Source organism: Plectropomus leopardus, chromosome 9 (genome assembly GCF_026936395.1).
Source record: "Plectropomus leopardus strain MGB_pleo_1.0 chromosome 9, ASM2693639v1, whole genome shotgun sequence".
Lineage (NCBI taxonomy): Eukaryota > Metazoa > Chordata > Actinopteri > Perciformes > Serranidae > Plectropomus > Plectropomus leopardus.
Genome location: NC_142184.1, coordinates 32,673,065 through 32,699,754, shown reverse-complemented (window position 1 = coordinate 32,699,754; position 26,690 = coordinate 32,673,065). Strand labels below are relative to the sequence as shown.

The 26,690-nt window shown below is 41.1% G+C and overlaps 1 protein-coding gene across 17 annotated transcripts in view; it reads left to right on the top strand.

Moving 5' to 3' along the window:
- The window catches only part of agrn (agrin), a 355,349-nt gene that overhangs the window by 135,547 nt on the left and 193,112 nt on the right, over window positions 1–26,690 (top strand). For all 17 annotated transcript variants that reach the window (XM_088082543.1, XM_088082551.1, XM_088082544.1 and 14 more), the window contains one exon: window positions 548–586. In XM_088082543.1, coding sequence (XP_087938669.1) covers window positions 548–586 — 39 coding nt within the window. The remainder of the gene's footprint in view (window positions 1–547; window positions 587–26,690) is intronic.

The window sequence follows — 26,690 nt, the reverse complement described above, 5'->3', positions numbered from 1 at the left end:
ACAAACCGACAGGCCTTATGTCATCGTCTGCAGGGTGTTGACCTGGAGAGTAGCATGATGTCATTTGATACATGGGGGGAAAACAATCTGATTTATTCTGCATATGTTAGCTGGGGGGTAAAATTGAGGACTGAGGTTGTTTCCACTCATGTATGTTATCACTGCTGTGGAATTTCAAAACTTATCTCACACCTGTCAACCCGAAACAAAACCAGATCCCTGTTTTCCAATTCTCATGTGCGCTTATAACATCAAAAGTCATGCTGTGGTTTTGGGATGAGAAGACCATGGGAGCAGTGAATGGCAAAACAATGGTGATACCGCTATCGCTGAAATGTACTCCTGTCGATTAGCTCAGCTGGGTTCCCTGCAGGGCCCAGTCACAGCATTACAATGTGTTAGATAGAAAAGCCAAGCCTGTAGTCACAATGTGTCTCTTTTTTTTCTGTAGCAACTCAATTACTTGGCCTGCACCCCTGGGAAGTCTGCGAATCTCAACCCAAAACTAAAAACCTATTTCTCTCTCTTTCTCTTTTATCTCTTTCAGACAAACCTCCTCACTTCACACCGGCCCAGCCTCCTGATGGTAAGTCCTCTGTGGTTTCTCTGTGCTTGTCTTCAATGACCGCTGGTGTTTTGGGGGGGGGGGGCCAGGCAGCGGTGTACCTGCGAATAATGACCTCTGACAGCAGACCGCTGCCTTTGAAGTGGGCAGCCGTCTGTGCAGCGTGCCAGATTTGGCTGCTCCGCTTTTTGTTTCGACACAGTTGGTATGGCGGGCACGTGGCCAGGTCTGCTCAGGGCTTTGATGTGAGAAGGATCTTTTGATGACTTGATTTGATCGTCTCCGCACGGCTAGTTGGGCTGATGTTCAATACCTGTTACCACAGCAGCATTCACATCCTTCTGATAGAGTCTAATGGGATAATACCCCCCTTTTCCCTGGGTATTGCACATTACCTGAGGCTGCTTGGGCGTTTGCAGGGCCAGGATCGCAGAGCAGTGCTTTCACCTCACCTTGTTAGCCACATGCTCTCGCCCCGTCCCACACATATAGATCTTTGCTGCATTGTTATCTGTTGTTTTCTCACCCAGTAACATGAGCTTTTAATTAAAAAAGCAACAATTTATTTCCAAAACAGCGCATCTCGGCAAGCTTTAATTGGAGGAAAACAGCTGGTTTTCAAGCTGCTATCATGAATATTTATCAGACGCAGCACAGTGAGACGGTGTTTGATAGACTTTGGTGTTGTATTTTTCTTTTTACTGCACTGACTGACAGCCAGGGATGGACTCCTACTAGTTCTGAAGGTGTTGTATCATCCCGCTTGTGTGCAGGCTACAAAGCCAGAGGTTTGGAGGGAGAAAACACGAGGAGAAAATGTTTCTAATGATCCCAGCCGGCCAGCTGATGTCAGGGACAAAAGGCGACAGTGGGTGCTTTCTGAATCTGTTTCTGGTAATTGCTCAATCACTCGCCCCATAGGCCAGCTTGTTTGGAAAAAGCGGTTTGCGAAAGATGTCAGCTATGAAAAAAAAGTATCAAATTAGAGGTGGTTTATGATGAATGTGATTGTCTGGCAGAGTTGGGACAATGGGCCTTTCTCTGTCGATGTGAAATGACTGCGGCGTTTGGCTTCAACAAATAATTGTGCTTGATTGGAGCATTTCTCAACTTGGCCTCACCTCAACACCTGAGGAGCGTGCGAGATGTCAATTTTTTATCCCCCTCTTTTGTGCCTCGTATCATAGAGAGTCAATCGGGGCCGGTGAAGTTTACAGCAGCTATTTGTTTTTGTTTTAATGGCAGATGAAATTGACTTGACAAATGATTATATCTCGCAGAGAGGTCTCTATTTGTCTGTTTTCGAAGCAAATATTGCCATAAAATTTGGCTCTCCGCTGGGAAAATGAGAAACAGTGTGCGGGCAGTGAAGCAGCCCATTTCTGTCTCCCATTGAATTTCCCTCTACAAAAGAAATAACGCCCCGCTTATCGATTGAGCCACTCATTTCCCGTGTGTTAAAGTTTTTGCTGTCTGAGGGGCACAGTTTGTTTCTGCACTAGTCAACCATTTAAAAGCTGCTGCTAGGCCTTAATTACATTTCCAATAGTTCTGTAGGCTTTACATCAGCTGCCTATGCTGTTTTAATATGCCAAGCAAAACAAAAGGCAAAGTCTCCAATCAGCGGGGTAAGCCTGCCCTATGGGACGCAGTTTCTCCGGGTCATTTAACGCTGGAGAGATTAGTGAGACAATTAGAGTTGGCCCAAATAAGACAGTAGGCCACTTTTTCGAGAAGCATGGTTTTAGTAGGGGTGGAGGGGCGATTTAGAGGATGCTCTAAACCAGTAGTGGGATAATACAGCTCTGCTATTAGTCAAAGAGCTCCAAAGAGCACAGGCCTTGTTCTACTGAACTTGTCCTCAGTCCCAAGGACGCTCTGCCCCCCAGTACTTCATTACAGGAAATCACAGTCGAGATACCAAGGAGTGTGCATTTTTAAACAGCCTAATTTGTCTCTGAACTGCCATTGATGAGACGTCCTTATTAGCGCGAGGAGATTCTGCAGAAAGTGAAAAAAAAAGGAATTTGTTCTGCAAATTAGAGCGGGAGAATCTGGGGAGTCGCCCGGGGGAAAAATGCAGGTTCGGCACAACATAAGCAAAAGCGCTTAGATGATATTTATGGTGTGCGCCACCCGCAAACAGCTGACGAATCCTCCCCAATGAATGGCCCATAATCACCAGTCAAAAAAAGTGACAAAAGTCACAAAGCAGCCTTTAATTAGGCGCTTTCTTTGAAAGCTCAAAGCAGCAGTCGCCTGGCTTGGGCCACACTCATTATTGCCTGTCGTCTCCTGATAATAAGACAGTTGTTGCGTGTTTGGCCAAAGCCAGAAAGCTCAGAGAATTTTGTAGCTTGAGGGATTACTTTTGGGCTTTGCCCTGCGAGAAATGCTTGATGAATGAGGCTCTTGGCCCCCCAGTTGGTAGTGTCCACATCCAGAGGAATCATGTTTGTGCACTGGTTAAGAGCAGGGAAGGAAGGAGGCGGTAGTATTAGATACGATCTCTGGTGGTTTTTTAGCAGAGATTTATGAAGGATTACTACTTAACAGGGTATTTATGTCATGATTTATGCCAAATCCAGTTGTAATAGAACTACGGCTGCACCATTCTTGCTAAAATGCGAACCAGGATTTTTCTCTCAAAGAACTGAGATCATGACTCTGTCACACATAATTCTCATTTTCTTTACAAAAACATGTATCGCACTCTTACATGCTCAAGTGAAAAAACATGTCTGACATGCTTGCTGTCCAGACAGGGTTTGAAAGTGGTGGACTTAGAATTTTAAAGCCTCTTGTAACAAAAAAAAACATCAACAAAAAACCCCACCTCAAGTCCCTTCTGGTCTCTTAGTTTAGAATGTTAAAGTGATCAACTTAAATTCTTCTGAATATTAAAAATAGAATGGAAAGTTACAGCTTTAGAATGCTTCATCCATTATATGATGCACTCATCTTGAGTTAAGCAGTAGCAGTCAAACAGTAGATGTTTCATTTCCTATAAATTCTGCACAAGTGAAGTCAAATGTTGTTTTGTTATTTAATAGCTTTTATTCTGAAGCAGCCAAAATGGGAAGTTTTCATCTTCTGTGACTCAACATGAATCCTATCCATCTAAACATGAAAAGGTAAATAACTGATATCTGTAAAAACAAACAGCAGTGGAGGAAAGAAACTACACCTTAAACCACAGAGATTCAGTAAAAGGGGAGCACCACCTAAATTAAGAATTCCAAGGTGTTATTTTCATGAATTAGGAAAGTTCAATCAATATTTGTGAACATGAGCTACTCTCTCTCAAAGCCAGAAACCAGAGAAGTAAGTCTCAAACTTGTGATGTCATACAGAATAAAGTCCAAAGCTGCTTCATAGACAGTGAATGGGAGCTGTTTGTTGTCTTTTTATACACAAATGAACTTTATTCTGTTGTAGAGTTGTCAGATCTGAAACACAAAATGAACTCATACACTCAGAACATTCCCCTCGCTGCTCTCGCTGTCATCTACAACACTTTTCTGAAATCTATGGAGCAGCTCCAGACTTTATACCCTATGACATCATAAAATGAAGTTTTACATCTCTAGTTTTCTGCATTTTTGCAAATTGCTAAGACTGTCTTAGACCAAAGGAATACCATTTATATAACATTACACAATTTTAAAACTCTGACATGAGTTGAGCAACACCCGCTTGTTGGAGGGGGAGACCACTTTCAGCTTCCACTCGACTAGTTTGGGGTCGACATGTGTTTATCTTCGGTTTCAGGTGAATCACAATACATTACACTTGTTTGGAAGATTTTATTGCACTTTCAGTAATGTTGCGAGAGGCTGTTAAATCACGGAACGTCACTTGTGTCTGTCGCATTTCTCTCTCTTCTGACGCAGCCGAGTGACACAAAAACACAGTAGAGGCTCTCAAAAATAAATAAATAAATAAAAGGTTCTCACAGTGAGCTCCATGGTGAAAGTTAAAGGGATGCATATGGTGTGTGATGTGAACTATAAACATAGTAATCATTAAATTAAATATGATGTTTCTCTCAGCTGGCCGAAGGAAACATTTGATAGCAACTTGGATTGTTCCACCGCAAATGAGTCAACGTGTGAATGCAGCATGACATGAATGCAGAGGGAAACAGGAGTGAGATTGTGACTTTTTTTCTTTGTTTTAGATGAATCATGCAGCCCAAATTGAACAAAGACAAAGAACAGATTCATTTTTTGAACTGTCTCAAGGACTTTAGGCTGAGAGGAAAGTTAGGTGGAGATGGCTCCCATAGAGCTGCTCTTCATTTCATCCTATTACAACCTTAGGTGACTAAAGAGCCAAACAAGGTCTAAAATAGGACAGAGACTCAGGAGAAAGGAAGTGTAATAAGAAACAGAGCCTCAGACAGTTCAGAGGTCCCTCTGTGACTGTCGCCGTCTCCAGCACAACCTGCCTGGCAGGAGCCCATTCGCAGCGAATCCTTCAATTTCACATTTGTCGCTGACAGTGTTCCCCAGAGGATGCTCCTCGCTGACAGACAAAATAAACTCCCGGACTGAAATGTGATTTGATCTAAGATGGTGGGACGCCTCAAAAAAAAAAAAAAAGAAAAAGTGCCAGCGGGCTCACTTACACTTTGAGAACACTACCTCTTCCTAAAGAATTGACATAACTCTTTGTCATCTCTGGGAGAATACAGTAACTAAACGCTCCGCAACCATTACCCCTGCAGGTGTATGTTTGGGGTGCACAAACACACACAAACACACACACACACACACACAACTGTAATTTATTCTGCCGGAGCCTTTTCTTGTGTTCTTGACAGTAAGCCTAACTCGGAGAGAGGCAGAATTAATTATGGCTCGGCGGCCTATCTTAATTAAATCATTTCACATCATAGATTTCACACAACAGAGGCAAAATATCTACCTCATCTTTTAGCCGGGGCGGGGCTACCGGCTGAGAATGGCTCACATCGAGATATCAAAGGTGCGCTGTAAAGTTGCCTCTCCAGGATTAGGATTTCACAGAAGAGTTGTCATGTCCAGCTTTTAGCAGGGAGCGGCTTGTTAGCCGGCTATTGTGGAGGCAGGCAGGGTGGAGAAGCAGAAGGGGGGACAGCCTTGACTTTATCAACAGAAAAGTTTGTTGCCCTTTGAAAGTACACAGCTTTCAAATTGCAAAGCTGAACTCTGTACCATGCTCACCTTGGTCAGGGTAGCCTGTCTCATGTCTGCGGACTCAGCAGATGCTTACGTTAGTGTCTGACGGGCTCCGTAAGTTTTTTGTTTTTTTCTCCACAAACAAAGGTGAAAGGCAAAAGAATTAGCCAACTCCTGTCAACCCCCACCCGTCTTTGACAGCGCTCCCACTCAGGCTCGCTTCACCTCACCTCAGCTTACCCAGTATCGATCTGCCAAGATAGGTTAGAAGCAGTAGCCCAAAAAGAAAAGAAGAAAAATATCATCCAGAAAGGAGATAAGTGAGTGCTGGTGCCGCTGCTGTAAAGTGCAGCACTGTTTGCTTTTGATTCCTGATGACACCAAGTAATTATTGACACAGTTAGCAATGTGGGTTTGCTTTGATGTGTCCCCCGGCTGCGGTAGCATCTCTCGCCGATTGTCAATGCCGCTTATTCCCGGACCTCGGACCTTGTAAGGATCAGCGGTTGTTTGATGTGGACGGACAGCACGCTGAGCTATCTGCCGCTGTGATCTGGAAGCTGTCAGCCAGCATCCCTGATAGCAGCGTCTGATTTGTTGGCTTAAGGCCTCTCTGTTACATAGAAGCACGGGCAGATTATGAGTCAATGGGCCCCAGTGCACAGATATCCACAGGGCCCCACTACCTCTCCTACGTAAGAGCAAGACATACAGTTTTGCGTCTTTTTGTGGTCGTTTTTGCCCATTTTTGCAGTAATTTTCTGTCTCTTTGCAGTTCCTTGTTATCTCTTTGTGGTCTTTTTGTCTCTCTGTGAGGTCATTTTGTATCTCATTTGGTGGCTTTGTATCACTTTGTTGTCATTTTATGTCTAATTTCTAGTTTTATTGTGTCTTTTTTGGTTGTTTTGTATCAATTTGTAGTTGTTTAGAGTCTCACTGATTATTTTGTCCATTTTTTTAGTTATTTTTTTGTCTTTTTGTGGCAATTTAGTTTCTCATTCTGTTATTTTGGCCATTTTTTTAGTTATTTTGTGTCTTGTAGTCTAGTGTCTCATTCTGGCTGTTTTGTTTTGGGTGTTTTTTTAGTTATTTTGTGTCAGCTTGTGGCTGTCGTTTGGATCTCTGAGGAATTTTTTTTTTTCTTGATGTTTTGTGTCTCTTGGGGTTGTTTAGTGTCTCATTCTGGTTTTGTCTTTATTTTTAGTTGTTTTGTCTCTTTTCAGGTCCTTTACATCTCTTTGTGGGCTTTTTGTGTTTCTGTGAGGTTATTCTCTTTGTAGATGTTTTGTGTCACTTGGTCATTATATTTCTGCTTCTAGTTGTTTTGTGTCCCCTTGTTATTTTGCTTAATTTCTTTGGTTGTTTTGTGGTGCTTCGGTGTCAATTCATGTCTCTTTGTAGTTGTTTTATGTCTCCTTGTGGTTGTTTTGTGTCACTTTGTAGTTCTTGTGCATCTCTTTGTGATCCTGTGTCTCTTTGTGGTCATTTTAAATCTGTTATGTTCAGCACCTGTTTCACATTTGGCATTTTGCACAGAAAGGCCAGGGGGCTGCTGACACTTTGGGCCCCTGGGCGTGTCCCCAATAGGCCCTTTAGTAATCCACATCTATGCATTGAAGCTATACAGACGTGTGATCTGGAGTATTACAATCTACATATTTGCTACAGTTGGGCCTTTAAAACATCCTCTTGTTTAGTACATCCTTTCAGCGTGCGTTTCACTCATGAATATACTGTATGTCCACGCTGATGAAAGCTTCTTGTGATGGCAACTTTTTTTTTGTGTTTTGCCTCGTTAGACGCTCTGCAAATCCATCCAGACTTTGCACAAGTGATTTGCTTCTTCCTCATGGCAGAGCAAGAGATTTAAAAAAAAAACAATAAAATAGAAAATAAAGCTAATTTCCAGTGTGCCGAGTCTCTGAAATGAAACAGAAAGAATTACTAGCAGGATAAACAAAACCCATTGACAGTTTGAATCCACACGAGCCAATTAATAGCTTCTAGCTGCTTATTGAAGCCCTTATCACTCAGCATGGTGGTGCAGAGGGACAGTTGAAAGCCCACCCCTACTCAGCTCTTTGTCATATATTGGAAGTAATTAGCGTGCAGAATGGCCTAATGTCGCTTTAAATGAGCTCTCTATGTCCTTAGCATGTTGACGGCAACGACGGCCATTCAGCATCAGTGAAAGGCCGCCGTCGTTCATTCCTTCTCATTAACACAGCGGCAAGTTATTTTAAATCGGGGCTCGCTTGTCATTCTGTTTTAATCTGTGATGGGTAGGTGCTAATTTAATTGTTGGGTGGCGATGTCAGAAAATAAGCACACAGAAGAGTGTAACCAGCAGGACAAATTTCATTGTCAGGTTGTTAATTAGAGGAAAGTAAGTGGCTTGCCGTGTCAACGTGTTGCTGAACAATATTGCACTGTGATATCCTGCTATTAGCCGTGTCCTGCATCCCAGTCAGTGTTTTTCCCCCATTAAGAAGTGAAACTTATCAGAGCGTTTTGCTCTGCGCTGACAGTATTCACACACGCATCCTGTACATGTCGTGGTTTTCTGCAGAGGCAACGAGTTTGCTGTGAAAGTCAGGCATCTGCAGTTCAGTGCTCTCTTGTTCTCTCTCGCTTCTGTCAGACGCACGCACACACACACACACACACACACACACACACACACACACACAGTCTTACTATCTTGAACATTTCACCCCTTGCTTCTTGTTTTTCTTCACTCAGCTAGAAACATTGTTTACAGATTGCAGTTGAACCTCAAGATGTAAACACACACACTCCCGGCACACACGCATTACAGAAGCCCCGAACATCCGATTTTACAGTTTGTATCAACTTTTTTCCGTGTCTGTGTTTGCTGTATGAATGTTGGTGTGTATGTGCCTTGTGTGTGTGCTTCTGTTGAGTATGCGTGATGAATTTGTTGTGTGTGTGTGTGTGTGTGTGTATGCGTTCCTTAGAGGCTCATACACAAGGCAGGCAGGAAACTATCCATTCTGAACCTTCCACCCTCAAACTGACCTCAACACACAAACAGATGAACACACACACACGCAGACTTAAGGTTTGAAAGTTTGAGTGCAGATATTACATTGTCTGTTTGTCTTCCGTACCAGTGCATTTATTGAATGTCGTCATGGCAACCAGATGCACAGCTAGTTGCAGGTCAGTCTACAGAGTCTCAGTAAAGCCCCCATACTTGCATTCTGGTAAACAGTCGATTCATAATTCACTGCTCGTATGGTTGCTTCATCTGCAGTGAGTAGGAAATCTCACCCACCCTGGTACACACACACACACACACTCTCACACACACAGTGGGTAGCTCTTTGCCTGCGTGTGTTTGTCGTCACCCTCCTTTCATTTGACTTCCGGACCTTGGAAGCCCTGACGTCAAACACACTCTGCGAGTGACTGTTGAATATATGTGTTCCGCTCCACTGGACACAATTACAACACTGACACATGGCCCAGCAGCATGTCAGCGACACCATTTACACCACAATACAGACACACACACACACACACACACACACACACACACACACACATACATGTGTGTCTGTATAGTATGCTGATTGCAGCCCTCTCACTGAGTTGAGATTTATGATCGCAGAGAGCAAGACAGAGGGCAGACGATATTGAGACAAAGAGAGACGAAGAGAAGAAGACTGTAAATCACTATTATTTGAATGTTTCTGTTCGGCTTGTTCCCTCAGAGTAAAGAAAAACAGCTAATAATGCTGTATATATTGTAGCTGGGGGAGTAGTGGACACAACATATTACGCTACAGTGTGACACAGAATCAGCCGGGGGCATAGTGGAGGGTAGAGACACATTGGGTTGTTTACCCACCTGCCAAAGTCTAAAATAGCATGTATGCATGATCCTGTGGCTTTAATGGAGATTATGTGTACATGCACATGTAAGTTCTGGACCTGCTGAGTTTGGGATTGCTGGTTTTCTCCTCCACTAGACCATGGTTTGCTCATGTGAGCACATAGCAGTCACTCTTGTAGGAGGCAGGAAAAATAGGCATTGACTTTTGACTATTCCATGAAGCAGACATTTAATCATTGTTTGAATGTTATTTTACATGTCAGGCTCATTTTAAAATTCGAGTCCAAGTAGAGATGGGTACCAAATTTGATACTTTTAAGGGTGCCAGCCAAATTACGTAGGTACTACTGAGTACCGATTTATTTGATCTGAATTGGTGCCAAATTTAAAGAGCGCATCTAGAGACAGAAAGAGACAGCGAGACTATGAAAATCCTGCAGCTTGTTCAACAATCACATTTTTGTAATTACTGAGATAGTTAAGTGTTGATAAAAGGCACCGTTGGGTATTGGTACTTGATTCTAGGTACTGTATCAGCAAACTTCCTTTTTTTTACCCTTTGAAACCTAGATCAACATCAGTATTTGTGTGCTGCGTTCAAACACCTTTAACAAGTATTCAAGCCTTTGACTCTCAGTAAATTGGTTTGAATTCTTTTGGAACATGGGGAGAAAGACAATGAGCAACTTGCCAAGAAATATCTCACAGATTACAAAAACAAAATATTGATATTATATATTTAAAATCATGTCACAAGGTTCTAAGGTAACAAAAAGGACTCTAATTTTCAGGTGATCATACACTAGAGAAAACTTACAAAATTACATTTCTGCTAATATATACTGCTAAATCCTACGTAGTGGACCTTTAGATTTTTACTGCCAAACCATTCAAGTCTTTATGTAGTACTATGCTGGCTTGGACTGGTATATGAAAAAGTCCATGTGAATTGTTATCCCTTTGTTTTGAAATAATTTGTCCTCGAAATGTGCTCGAAACGTCCTTGAAATGTATCATTACAAAAGAGTGGCAGCCCTGTATAATAATCCCTCTCACAATCTGCCTACTCAGGACCTTGTAACATACCTCAGGGCTGAATACAAAGTCCCACATAATGATATAGTTGATTGTGGCAATGTAAATTAATGGATATACACATATCGTATTTATTAAATCAGCGAATTATGCTAAATTCATAAGATAGCGTTGTAATCCATTTCATATTTTATGGTAATAACTAATGCACAAAGAAAAACAAAATATTAGACAGCAGTAGCAGAATTCAGTAGTTCTGTCTATTAAAGGATGAGACTCTTACAGGAAGAGCTATAGGGTACCCACAGAGCTCCTGAAGTGAGTGAAGTGGGTGCGACACTCAGCACGACACTGCAACAGCCCAGATATAGAGATGATGGACATGCATGTTTTTTCACATACACTGGATGTCTGCATACATGGACGTGATCCACACATGCAGTTTCCATTCTTGGTTGTGAGTACGACTGAATCATCAATTTGAGTTGCAAACCCTAGCAGAAAAAAATACATCACATGCCCGCTCATAACGGATATGAAAAATATAATTTAGGCTTAAGTGGTCAGCCGTGGAGATAACCACTCTTTCAATTTAAAAATAAAATTCATCTCTGAGGCGGTCAGAGTGAGAACGCTCTTCTTCCCTGTTGTCATTTAATTTCCCAACCAATCACTGTGCTCCAACTGTGCTGCAACTGCATTGAAGAGGAAAAACAGTAACTATTTTCAGACAGATCTCTGTATCCGTCTATCCACTGTCTGTCTGTCTGTCTGTGTGAAGGAATAATTTACATGAGAAAAAAAGAATGTTTTGTGCAAATGAGAGAAATTAAATTTGCCCCAAGGGTGGTTTTGTGCATGTATTGTTTTGTTCAATCCCCATGCATTTAAGTCATCATTATATTACATCGCCCTCAGTTTTTTTAGCCACACACCTTGGAGCTTGTGTGCGAGAGCGAACAAATAAAGAGTGTGCTTAGTATTCCAGCAACCTCGCACATCTGCCTGCTTGCTCATTTCCATAATGAGAGAGAGAAACAGGAGAGAAATAGAAATCGAGTGAAGAATTGACAACAATTTGAACAATTTAGCTGTTGTGTTTATTTTTTGAGAGAAAGAAAGATGGGAGTTCTTGTGTGTCTTCACCGTACACAGCATATGAACATGTGCAGCTCAGTGTGTGTGTGTGTGTGGCTCAGTCAGTCAGTTATTTGAACAGGTTTTATGCTGTGTGAATAGAAAGTTTCCACATTTGCACATTGTGATGAGCACAAAAAACAGAAAGTCCTGTGAAAAATGTCAAAGGTTTCCCATAATAAGCCAGCAGGCAGGCTGGTGTATGTGTCTGTATATCTGCTCAGCTCTCATTCAGTTGATCTTGTTTTTCCACTGGAGTCTCATACACCCCAGTACACTCTGAAACTCCATAATTAGGGGTTGGTGTCACTGAAGGCAAACACTGTGTGTGTCACTATTTGTGTGTGTGTGCGTGTGTGTGTGTGTGTGTGTGTGTGTGTGCGCGCGCATACTCCTGTAACTTGAGGAAATTGCTGCGTTTACTGTAAACTGATATTATGTCCAACCGATTGTCAGGGGCCGGGTTCAGGGTTACACTGCAAAAAACACATATCTTAAACAAGCAATTTAAGTCTTTTTCACCATTACATCAGAATAAGTGAGACATGTAGAAGAGGTAATTCAGTGCTTATCATACATTTAAGAAATGTGAAATTACCTGCCATTAACTTACCTGTTTTAGTAGTTTTTAAAGGGGCATTTCACCAATTTTAAAGATTAAGATCAGTTTACTAGCCATGCAAAGTGTGCTTGTAGGATTAGCAGGCAGCGTAGTTTTAATAAAAAGATGCCAATGCCCTGCATCATGGGAAATGTTGGTTCAGGTTTAAAAGCCAGGTAATCCCAACCTTCTGCTTCAATTTTGGACAGTCCTTGTTAATCCATCTCTTGTGACCTGACTTTATGGAATAAAAATCAACGGAGTAGCCCTTTAAAGGAGAAAATCTGCTTTTAGAAATGCTTTACCCACAAAAAGATAATTTGTATAACAAGTACTCACCATGTATAACATTGAATTCATGAAGGAGACTTTGTTTTTGTTGCATGCTTCCACAGTGAACGAAGAATGCGAAAACCGAATTGGAGTCAGAATTGGGCCGCATGTAACAACAGCACCGCTATTTCAAAACACCTGTTTACAAATTGTCACACAACTCATTATACTGCAGTAAAATCCAAGTCTCATTTATCCAGTCCTTCAACTCTGCTCGTGCACTCCACTGAGCACAGTTCAGACGCTTGCTCAGCTGTGCTACTCATATGCAGAAATGTTATAAATAGTACGTTTTGTAGTGAAAATGCATGTGTTTGAGGAGTACTGAGGGTATGGCTGTATAAATGAGACTTGGATTATATTGCATGAGTTATAAGAGTGTGTAAACACGTTTTTATATAATTTTGCTGCTGTTAAATATAGATCCCATATACTCCCATATACTCTACAGAATTTTGTCTGTTTTTGGATCCTTCATTCACCGTGGAGGCATGTGATGTGTGTTTTCTTTACTAATTCCACATCACACGGGAAGAGTAATTGATAAACAAATTATCATTTTGAGTATGATGTATTCCTTTTCTTTGCTTTATTTGTTGCTCTAGTGTGAAATTGTGTTTTTACTCCAATTACAGTAAAGTGTGTTTTAACTTCCATGATACACCTGCAAGCACACACACACACACACACACACACACACACACACACACACACACACACACACACACACACACAAACATTCACACACACACTAGCACAGCTCATAGTGTTTTATGTATGTGTCCTGCTTGCTTTATGGTTTTGTGGTTTCTGTATTAAATGACTGTAAAGCACTAAAATTCAGTCAGTCGTGTATCCACACACACACATGCACTCTACACATGCTGCACACGTGGAATTTCATTGTGAGTGAGCTCATGGCTCTCCCTCTATCTCTTTCTCTCTCTCTCTCTCTCTCTCTCTCTCTCTCTCTCACACACACACACACACACACACACACACACACACACACACACACACACACACACACACACACACACAAACACACATCTTGTAGGAAACAAGGCATCCAGTGTGAGTCTCTCCACATGTGATGTGTATTAGCTGTGACATTTCCCACTGGTGTCAGACAGCTCTCATCTCCCACAGCTGTCTCCTGTCACTACACTGCAAAAACTTCATCTTACAGTCACAAGTTGGTTATTACTGAGACTTATATTATTAGTATAAGAAGTTCATTAGCAGGTTTGCAGGCTTTTCTGCAATTTTTTACTATCTCCCTTTAAATAATTACTAAGTGTCATATCTCTGCACCTCCACTTCATCAGGATGTTATAGCTTGATTCAAGGACGCGATTGTAACTGAGAGCACTTGAGACTTGCTTTTTAGATATTGCCTGATAGCTGAAACAGTGTTAAATCAGCTGCGATAGTGGCTGAATTAATGTTTGAGGCAAAAATGGTTTTATAGACTCCACATTTAGAGGACCTCATTTGCTTTTCCTTATTTTCTGTCATGTGTACAATGTTATAATGTCAAATGTTCATATTAATCATGGCCAGGGTTTCAGATAATGAGTAAACATACGGAAAAGTACTCCCTGTGAGCAAAAACTTTAGGCTTCAGACTATTCTTTGTCAAACCTTTGAGACAAGCTGACATCAGTTTATGACAGATTTATATATATAGTCATCTGCTCCAGGCACGCAACTGCAAGTGTTAACATTAGGCCCACATTGCTACATATAGCCACATGCTAATTCCAAGGAAACATGTAATCTTGATCATTATTGTTAAAATTTCCCTGATTTTTGGTCATATTCCTGGTAACATGTCTGGTTGTGTTTTGAAGCTTTTATTGGTCTTTTTTAATGGGAGAAAGTGCTGCTACACAGTCATTCCCTGGCTACAAGCACACTATATTGCTACATTGAGCTACATGCTAACGCTGGAGAAAAATGGGTGCTGTTGTTAGTTTCTGTTTGATTTCTGATCATATTCCTGTTGGAATATATCTAATTGTTTATAAGCGATTATTGTTTTTCACAGTAGAAAGTGCAGCTATTCTCCATCAAAGTCATTCTGTGGTTGTAAAGACGGTGTAGAGACGTTGAGATGGGAAAAACAGCTGACCTTTTTTTTTTTTTTAAAGACAGGAGCTTAAAGGGGCAGGCACTAAAACAGAGCGTTTGAGACAGAGGGTGAATAGCCTACAGCAATATTTGGACTGTATAAAGAAACTAAAGTTGTTTTTTAACATTCGAGCATGTAAACCTGTTCTAACAGTAGTGTTTTGGGTTTTTTTTGCAGTGTGCATTCCTCCTCTTAATCCCTTTCCTCTCTATCTCCTCTCCATTCTCTATTTCCTCTAAAACTAACACACAAACACATTCCACACAAACAAAAGCGCTCTACCTTGGACTTAGCCACGATCCCAAGCTACACACACCCCCTCCACACACAAAACTGCACCGACTGCGGCTACAAACTACCAGGTGTGTTTATGTCTGCAGGAAATGCTGAATACATATGCATGTAGGTACTGGTGAATAATGACTGTGTGTGTGTGTGTGTGTGTGTGTGTGTGTGTGTGTGTGTGTGTGTGTGTGTGTGTGTGTGTGTGCGCGTGTCTAATTCACTCCATTAGTTGTGGATGTAGCTCATGCATGGTACTTGGAAGGAGGAAATAGGGGGCGCAGAGTGCCACTACTGCTGCTCTGGAAGAAGTAACTGGCTCACAGGCTTTCTGGAAGTATGTAAGAGGATGGAAGGCTTAGTCATAAAACAGATAAAAAGTGGTTTCCAATCAAATGGCAACCTTAGGGTCTGAAAATGAAGCCAATGCGAAAGTGCCAAAAACTGCAGTTCCTTGATCGGCCACAAGAACCTGGCAGCAAGAGCGGGTCAATTCCTATAGAAGCCTAAACTTTAGAGCAGAAATAACCTCATTTATAGCCTAGGACCAGATATGCTTTTGGTGTCTAGTTTATTTCTCAGATAATGTCAGCTGTACAGGGCATGAATTTTTATATTACACTTTCTCAAGGCTTAATGTGAATCACATAATTAAAGTCATGGCCTACTGCTGGTTAGGTTACTAACATAACCATTGCTTAATCGGTTTTTTTCCATTGGATTTTGGATCATGGCAGAAAAAAAGCTCTGTGGTAAACAAATGTTTATGATACAAGATAATCTTTTACAAATGAACACCACGTTTATGATTCATGAAGCATAAATGCAAGAAGTTTAAAGCTAACTTAAGCTATAAAGGAACTACAATACGGTAGCCTGACTTGATGTCGCCACCACAACATGGCTGTAAAGCTGCGATCAGCATGGCTTGGCATAATGGTGTTCCGTAATCTCATTTAGCCACTTGTTAGCAATTGCCTTTTTCAGAGCACATAAAAGCTTCAGAAATCACAAGTCAGATATTTTCTGACAGATTGTATATTTGAGAACAAAATGTGAAAGTCTCTTAAACTTGTGTTAACCACAGACCTTATTTTAGGTATCCATCCAAAAACCCATTAAAAAACCCCATTGAGGGAAACAGAGGTGCTGAAATGCTAACTCATTTCCGTGTTTTAGGACTCATTATTGGGGCACTCCAGAGGCGTAGTGGTAACTTTTTCTATTTCAGTTCATTAAAGTACGTTGTAATGATATGATCACCTAGAATAGTTTTGTTTGGCATTTGGTTATACTTGAATGTTCAGTTTTTCCAGCAAGTTCTTTTTTAAAATTGTTTTTAGCTGGGCACAGTAGCTCAGCTGGTAGAGCTGGTGCCCCATGTATAGAGGCTGTGTCCTTGCTGTAGCGGCCGTGGGTTCGATTCTAGCCTTGGCCCTTTGCTGCATGTTATCCCCTCTCTCTCCCCCTTTCATGCTACAGCTGTCCTATCTCTAATAAAGGCAAAAGCCAAAAAACATATCTTGAAAATTGTTTTTAGCCAGTTCTTCGCTAGTGAAAATAAGCGTTATTACAGTTAACCATAGCTGTAAATGCATAGTGTTAACTAAGCTAGCAGCTATTGGTTATCTCCACCCTCTTGTCCAAATATGGTCACAATATGGCACATTGAGCAAAAAATCCAAGATGGCAACGGTCAGAATGCCAAACTCGAGGCTTCAAAACAGGAGTCAAAAAACCAGTGGGTGACATCACCGTGGCTACTTCCATTAATTAATTAATTCCATTAATTTATGCATCTCTGTTCCCAACTTCAACGCCCGCAAAAGGGTATAGAGATGATTATGTGCGTTAAGATAGGTGGTAGGAGAAAGTAAGAAAAAAAGAATAATAAGGAAGAGGAGGAATTGAGGACAAAAATAAAAGTAAGAAGGAAGCGGTGCATAAAGAAAGTAGTATAGGGGAAAGAAAGAATTAGACTGGGAGAGTGAGGGCATGGCAAGTGGGGCAAAAATTCAAATATAAGCACTTCCACCATCCTGCTGAGAATATTAAGTCATCATCGTTCAGGAATTGACCTGACCTGAAATTCACCTTCCATTTAACTCTGTCTCCCTCCTTCTTTTCTTATTTTCTCTTCCTTCCTCTCCACGAAATCCCTTCCACTTTGCACTGGCGCTGAGGGCGTGTCAGCCTGGGGGGAGGACTTAGCACCTTTAGACTGTGCGTGTGTGTGTTGTGTGTGTGTGCGCAAGAGAGTGTGTATGTCAGAAGCAGATAGAGAATATAAATGAAAACAGGTTGGTCCAATTTGAGCCCCTCATAGACTGCTTACTTTTGAGCTGTCCCAGAATGCATTGCTCCATCAGTAGCTCAGCTGCCCTCCTCTATGTCATATCAAAGGCCAACATAATTGAATGATTTTTAATAAAAGGTAAAAACACGCTCAGTCAAGTCAGTAAGTCATTGCAGAGTAAATGGTCATTGGTGTTTTTTCTCAGTTGGACCTAAACGCAGCATGAGGCCAGTGCATTTACACCCACGAGGTTTGGAGGGGGGGTTTAATTCAGAGACTCAAAGCCATGTAACACTCATCAATCCCCTGAGAGGCAATACATTCCCTCTTGTTCAAGATGAGACTTTTATGTGCGAGCAGAAGCAGCACGGGGGGAAAAAAAAGAATGTGCAATTACCTCAGCGCCATGCTGGGTTCATCTGATGCCACACTACGATTCAATCACTTCCCCCACCCCCCGACCGGTTCCATTATAGCTGTGAGGAACAGGGATTGGTTTGGGTGATGATGTGAAGCATCCTATTTTTGTCTTTCAATCAGATAACGGAGTTTTCGGTATTTTTCCTTCTCCTCGTCTATCCCATCTGAAGTGGTTCTGAACTGGAGCTGTTAAGGATGGCAGCCAGGTTCAGTGCTCCTGTTAGACGGCCGCACGGGTCAGGCTGCAACAGAGAGGCCGGGGCAGTGACAGGGGCAGATGGCAGCCAATACACACACACACACACACACACACACACACACACACACACACACACACACACACATTTTCTGCTCCTGGGGGCAGTGTTAGATTGGTCACAGTAGTCCTCCTGCAAAAGATGAGATATGGCGTTGGAGATAACAGGCAGCTAGCTTCAGGGAGTTAATGCACACACATGCTCGCATATAAACACACACACACACACACACACGCTGTCATTATTATGCATCAGCACAGCCTTGAGCCAATGCAGGTAAACAAACAGGCACTGGTGTTTGTCAAAGGAAGCACCAGAAAGCCAACTTAAGTAGGAGATGATATCTAGTCTTTCCCTGCTGCTCGCTGACCAAATACATTTTCTATGCAAACTCCAACCAGCTCAAAATTGGCTTTTTGCTGCACACACGGGCACATATGGAGTAAACAGTGATACACGGCGAATTATGTTCCTATCCAGGCCGGCTCAGTTTAAGGTTCGGGGATCTGCGGTTGTCTTTAAAGGGATCTCACCGAGTCCCCGTGAAGTTAAATTTTGCAAACAGCCATGCATATTTAACTCTCTTAGATGCAGCTTTGAGGGAACTTTTGAATTTTTTAAAAGTCGCAATCTGCAACATACTCATAGAAATTCATCTCATCGTTTTGCTGCTCCTGTCTCCGGTCCATTGATTTCACACAGTGAAATATTCAGTCTGCATCCAATCGTCAAAGGGTTTAAATATCTCTGTTTTAAACGCTGAGTGAAAGTCATACAGGAAATGATGTTCTTTATATGCGGCAAATAGAAGAAGAGTTTAATAGTTAGTATTCGACAACATAACAGCACGTACTCCACCTGGAGAAACGTTATCAATCGAAAATAAAGGAAGATCCTCCTCTCAGTGCCACCAATACAGTAACAGATTTAACAGATGTTATAATTCCACAGCATACAGTCAAGAAAGCAAACAAAATCTTCATCTTTCACTGGTATATTATAATCCAACTTTAGTGGTCAAACTTGCCATTATGAAAAGTTTTTAATACCTCTGCAGTTATGGCCATCATTCTCCAGCAATAGCCATTCAATGTGTTTGCATTCTGTGACTGCCCCTCTATATCGCATCATTAGTATCGTTTTCAGACTGCAAACACACAGGATTCATGTTGCATAAATGCACTTGATGTCATTCCAAACCACTGACTATCTTTAGTTTTTTTCGTTGTTTTTTTTAGTTTTTGGCATTGTGCATTTCTTCAGACCATACATACCTCACATTTGCATGCATTATACAGCGGGTATGTTGAAACTTTTCAACAATGCAATGGTTATAGGGTAGTTAGGTATAGGCACAAAAGATCATGTTTTGGGTTAAAGTACCTGGATTTGGAGGGAACAATCTCTGCTTGAAAAGCAGCATTGTATCAGTAAAAGACTACCGCCTCTTGTAGCCTTTTTAGCCTTTTTAGCCTTTAGTGTTTATGTGATGGGTCATTAAGTAAACTTAATAATTAAGTTCCTAAAAAAACACTGGGGCTAAAAATCTACTGGCAAAACACAAGTTGCTAAAAAACACCCATGTTTATGGGCTAAAGTGCCACATACAACACAGTGATTGGTCCCTAAAAACACTCATATTTGGATTTATAAAGCAGCTACAAAAACAGCCTTGGGTTTCTAAAATACACTCATTTTTGGAGGCTAAAAAGCAGCAAACAAAGTGACTGGTCCCTTAAACACTTAGGAGCTAAAACTCCACTAGAAAAACAGTCAAGGGTTCCCTCAAAAAAACACCCTTGTTTGGGGGCTAAAAAGTCACAGAAAACACAGTGGCAGGTCCCTAAACACACTACAATTGGTCACTTGAAAAACACTCACATTAGGTGCCAAATAATCTGCTGGAAACAAAGCAGTTACCGGCTATATAACGACCAGTTTTGTCGTTAGTCTGCAGTGGCAGACATCTCACAAGGATGACACACCCCTCAGCCTCCTGTTGACAGTCAGCTCATTTATTACGGCACTTAAGAACCGCTGATGTGACATGTATGAAATGTGCACATGTAACGTATTGGTGGTTTGCAGAAATGGATAATTTTAATATTTTCATCTGGCAACTGGACTGTAAAACACATGAACTAATCCTCTCAGTGAACAGTTTGTTAGCTCCTTCTTTTTTTCCCTTCATGACAGAGTGTAGCTTCCAAAGGTGGGTTTGCAACCACAGGGGTCAATGCATGTGTCATTTCTAATGCAACGTATTATTACCATTATTAAACTCTCCGAGCAGCAGAGTTGGGTGATTCTTTGTAGGTCACCATGAGCGACACCTTTCACAATGCACATAGCAATTTAACCCATTGTTCATATGCAAATATCAGTGCGGCTTTCATGATTATGTGTTTGAACACAGACGGAAATGAAATAACTCGAAAAAGTTGTTAAAAAGTTTCTTGGTATAAAGATTTTTAGAAAGCCAACTTCCTTAAAAATCCTGTCTCCTTCAGGATCGTGGCCATTTCTTCACTGAACACATTATGCTAATGGACAGAGTCAAGGCCTGCTCTGTCAAAGAGCTGCTGCTGCTTTTAGAAGGAGTGTTCAGGTTCATCAAGTTTTAATGAGCCAGGAGAGAAATCAGCAGAGACATCGCACACTTCACTTTATCCCGGCACGCTGCTCTCGACTATACGCAGCACCCAGGTATGCCAGGGCTGTCAGCTGTTTGAATTCCCTGCAGCTCTCTTTATTTAGGAAAAGGCTTTCAATCTAGATTAAACACAGCTAATATTGCACATAATGAAAAACAGGATTATCACAGTAATGCTTTTTGCCTTCCTAAAAAAAGGAACGCTCGGCTGTGCAGACAAGATGTAAGAGCTCCACTGAAGCTCGTGCTTCCATCTCTATAGCCTCCGTTGTGTTTTGAATTGGGTTTTTGCTGTTTCTCAGGAGACTCTGGGAAGATAGCTACATTATTCAAGAAAGATATATGCTTGCAAATTTATTCATGTACCCTTGTTTAAATATTTTAAATGTTTTTTTTGTCTTTTTGTGCAAGCCATGGCAAAGGTGCAGGAGTTTTTTTTTTTTGGGTCAGGGCCGTTTGGATGCACCAATGATAATGGACAAGGATTGTTTGGGACATGGAGATCACAATGCATCAGAAACATGTGAGATCAGATAGGATGAATTTAGGTCAGTGCAGCAGCAGAGAAGACAATGTAGATAAGACCAAAGCAAATACAGTCTGTTGAAGATAAAAAGCGATTTTGAAAGATTAACAGATGAGAATGTCGTAATACAACCGGCTCACAGTTTGTTTGATGCACAGTTTGGGGTTCATAGCTTGTTATCACATTACTTTGGGAGAAATGTAAGGCTAGATGATGAACAAATTCCTTTTTTTTTTTTTTTTTTTTTACATCTTTTCAAAGCTGAAAACCTTTTTGATGCCAAGTCAAATGAAAATGAGCACCAGAGTTTGATTCCCAAATTAGCTTAAAGCTTTCACTCACGGGTGATTTTGCACGAGACAAATAGAATGAAAACAGTATTATTTTACAACCATTTAGTGTTCATTTGCATTTTACATTGAAAATGATGCTTTAAACTCAACAGTCTGCCATTTTCATAAAAAAGAAGGAAAACTCAGGGTTTACTTACCACCTTTATCTGCATCTCCACATGTCCCAGCCTTCATCAGGTCTTCATCCATATACGACCACCTGTTATCACATAACTGATGATCCACACTTTATTAGAACAGCTGAGTCACCCCCATGTCAACAGAGCTAACTCTGTCCCCTAATAAAGACTCAGAGTTGCAGTTGAAAGCTCAGGGATATGACAGTAAGGGGCCCTTGAGTTTGACAATGAACCTTTATATCCAGTCTTTGCCTTTTCTACCATGTTGTTTTCCCTTCTTACCTGAATATCCAAAATGGTTGTTTGCTGGAACGTCATTTCTCACTGGATCTGTAGTCAACCACACAAAATCTTTGGATTAACTGAATCGGACACAGTGTACTGATTGCACTGTACGTGATAGTGTTGTGTCCAGCAAAGCTTTTTTTTTCTTTTTGGTGAGACCAGAATATTTTTTAGATTCTTTGCAATGGCAGTGACGCATATTTATACTCTGCTACAAATGCTAACAGCATGATGAGGCCCTGAGCATCTATGCTGCGCTGAGCGCTGCTTTTTCTGGTTGCCAAGAGTTCAAACTGGGTAAAATGCTGATATAATCAGTGTCACCTCAGCCATCAAATTTTAGTGAAGAAGGGGTGGGACAGATACTAAAAAGACTAACTGTCATATCCTACATGCAGAAAATTGCTGACTAACAATGGCAATGGTGGAGAAGTTCATCCTGAGCCCACATAGATGGGCAAGTCCATCCTCTCTCCCAATACATGCTTCAGCCCTCCCATCATCACTTAAGTGGACACATGCCTTATGAAAGTAACACCAGCCATTGTCTGGCCAATGAGAGCATATCGACCAGAAGGTTTTAGCTTTACTTCACACCACAGTTTAACTTTATTTAAGTCCAAGGTACGTATCCTCAAATCTTTGAATCAAGACATTTTGTCAGACAGACCTCCTTTACTATACATCACTTTCAAATGTTGATGAGCAAGACTTAAGTTTTAATTATCCAAATTAATCCAAATAATTGCACTGGTGGAAGAAAACTCATACAAATATGAGTTGAGGGCTCTTTAATGCATCCAGATTGTTAAATACCGCAGATGGAGGTAACATATGCAGCACATATTCTTACATACATATGAGTCATTATGCCTGCAGTGTTGAAATGTTTTTTTCTTGCAGGAAATTTTCTCCTCCACAAGTGCAGTTACATCCCAATTAAGCTAAAAAAAAACCTCACTAGAGTTCATGTCAGTCAGTGCTTCTTCTCTGTTGCCATTTAGCAAAGCTTTTATCCGTCTTTACTTAGCGTGAATGCAAACACATGTCGGCCCAGGTGGGGAGTGAAGCCATAACTCAGGTCGTGTCATCTCACTGAACTCCATGTGCCTCACACCTTTATTAGAGAGATATGCTTCACCACCATGAGAACATACAGTAGGAACTGCGCCGGGATGGTACGCCCAGAGGCAGTATCAGTGAGCTGAATCAAAAGTAAGGATCACGATTTTGCTGCTCCCTGCCTTGAGGAACACACACACACACACACACACACGCCATCTGCATTCACAGTTTGAGTTCCTGCCATGTGGTAGAAGGTGCAGAGATTCACAAGAATCTCCAGCAAGTAAAAAAAAAAAAAAACACCACTTCATAACGTATTCCACACAGATATGCAACTTTAAACCAGTGGGGAAAGATAAGGCACTAATTGGAGCTCTCTGTAATGTAATCACACCTTAACTCTTTGTAATAAAAAATTAATTTGGTGCTCTTGGTACTATTTACCATCTCATTTACACTCCTGGATACCTTGTGCTGGTAAGATCCAATACAAGAAGGTGAAGACGGAAGAGACTTAACACCACTGCGGACAGTAAACCTCATCTTAAGCGTAAAACATACATAAACACACACTGATTACACTTGTTCTTGTTCTTCTTTTATATGTTTTTCTTGTTCTTTACTGGCAGTGCAACCATAGAACTCTGTGAGCTGAAGTGGGAGGGTTCAGTGTGCATAGTGTTGAAATAGCACCTGTAAAAAAAATCAAAGACTGCTGCAAAGGAGGCAAAAATAGTCAGCGTTTTGGAAGTGGAAGTGTTACGCTTTCAAACTCGCTCACAGGGCCTTTTCATCATTTCCTTGCTTCGTTTAATTTTGTTTCTGGGAAATTGATTGAAATATTTGCCTTGTCTCTGTCGCTTAAGGTTTAAGGCTTCAACACAAAGAAATGGGGAGGTTGTATTTTGCACCTGCTCTGCTATCAGTCAGGCTTTTTGTAGTTTCTAAACCTCTGGATCGTCCACTGTGAGATGAGTACTCAAGGATAATCAAGGATTGTGCGGAATTGCTCCTGCATTGCATAAGCTACTATGGAGTCTCATTGGCTCGATGCATGTTTGGGTGATGGTGGGGCCATATGCTGCCGCCTGAGGGCCCACCAGGGGATCAATGCTAAGCAGGAAGTGTTGTTATTAATACCCCAGGTGCAATATTGTACAACTTCCTAGGGCCTTTTTAAAATCTCCCTCACCTCCATGGAGCGGATTAATAAGTGTGTGTTTGTGGGTGTCAGGCATGAATTCCTTTTCCAGTCCTTGCGTCCAAAATCTTCAGTCCGCCCCTGACTCTGGTTCAGTACTTGTGGGGGAAAATGCAGCTTGAATAAGGCAATGTTGATCACACTATTTTTAGACAGAGTGCTGGGAAATTTATCAATTATTGAACCACGTGTGTGTGTGTAGGCTGGAGGAGTTCTGAGGGAAGAGAGAATTGGTGTAAAGATGAATTATGAAGGACTGAAGTGTCAGAGACGGAGAGTGAAGGGGGAGAAAGGAGACGTATAAAGGTGGAGTATGTGTGTGCGGAGAGAGCGGGGGTTGGCACTGCCTGTTCTTGTACCTGGGGTGATAATAACTCAGTCCAACACATTTTCTGACACGTTTCTCAGCACTGACACTTGACTGGGCCGGAATATTAGAAAAGCCCTCTTGAGGATGAACACCGAGTCTGTTTGGTTTCAGATCAGCGGCACTGAAACCATTATCTCCATATTTCAAGATACAGTGTTGAAGTGAGTTCATTAGCTTTTGTCTTCCATTCACCCCTCAAATGATGCACTAACATATCTAACATTGATGATAGGTCTTGAATTTTTAAACATGTTTTGCATCGGACTTGCTTTTGATGCAGCTTTAAATTCTCAATAATGTTTGCAGATTCTTTACACAAAGTCAGACAGTTTTTGAGTTACACAAATATGAATTTGTGGAGGGATCAACGTAGGACTTTGCAATATGTTGCGTATCGTAAGTGTTGTCTTGTCTTGCCTTTAAAGGCCGGATTATAGTAAAGTGATGTAATTTTTTTAAGTTTCTGAACCAGATTGCTCTAGCTTTTCTATTTGGCCTTACCAATATAGCCATTATACCAATATTACCAACAATTATTGTTTCCCACAAAATTTGAATCTATAAGTGATGGTAACTGATGTGATTGTCGTTCTGCTGCCCCGTCTGTCCTCAGATTACACTCTGCGGTCAGAGAGTGTTGTGAAATTAATTACTGAACAGTGAACATATTTCTGTAGCAACCCTAATGAATGGTCCAGTTCCAAAAGTATGCAATCACTTTGCGGCAGCAGATATTTAAATCATGGCAGGCTGCCACAAATAAATTAACATGTGTGAAACCGTGTTATTTATCGAATATCTCAGTTTCAAAATGTTTTAGGAAAACTATTGTCAACCTTACAATATCATTGCAATACAGATTTTTAGGTTTTTGGTCAATGATATTGAATTTTTCCCATGTTGTTGAACCCTAGGTCATCCAGGGACGTCATGCAAACCCAAACTCTTGCGAGGCGTGATTAGCATGGGGCCCTTTTCCAACAAACAAGCAAAAATATAACAAAATTGTCTGCAATATGAATATATATTCAAAGACTTTGGGGAGATACCTGTAATATTTTGTCTCATTTTTCACTTTTTTTTTTAGCAATCTCCCACTCTATATTAGGAGTGAATATTGTATATTTATTTAGAGATTTTCATGTCAGTCATTCATGCTGCTGTGGTTATTGAAAATGAGAGTCACTTATTCACTCTCTTCTGCACTGCTGACATTTTTCCTGAATAAGAGCTAAATCTCACTTGCTTCAACCCCAAAAATGTTAAGGGGCATAAATTCATATAACAAGACTATATCAACAGCTCAAATTAATTTAGAGAACAGGGATAATAAAGCTACAGATGAGAAGAACCTGCCAACATGGAAACAGCTGTATTTTCAAACAACATGCATTAGAAGCAGCACGAGTACAGATGAGACTGCTGTCATCACATACCAGTGTTTAGTCCGTTACTAATTAAAGCTCAGACTAAACATTAGTAACATACTTTCCAACCTGCTCAGTCTCCTTGAAAGATTTATCATTACCTCCACCCTAAGTACATTTAACCTGTAGCCAAGTGTAGGATTTATGCCCACTTTAACATCTGTCTGCAAGGGTCCAAAAGAAATCTCCAGAAATTCTCTCCAAACTGGTTACAACTAACTAGATATAATACTTCGTGCACCATCAACCTCCTGACTGAGGACAGGGCAGGAGCTTTCTCTCATTCTTTAAAGAACTTCAAGTTTGTCCTCTGCATTTTGACCTGGAGATATCAAATGGAATTTAGTGTTTTGCTAACTACAACCTGTGATAGTGGTGGTAAAAAAAAAACAAAAACTCAGCCTCACTGCTATATGATTCATGCAGCTCTCCTTCACCAATATTAAATAGGATGCTACATTATCATGTCCATGCCCATATTTTTCAAATGCAATTAATCTTGCACAAGTAATTGCATTCAATTTTCACACATTTCAAAAGGGGATTGATGCTCTTCTAACCACTTGAGCAACACACCGTTAAGCTGTAGCCTACATCTCCTCAAGCATTG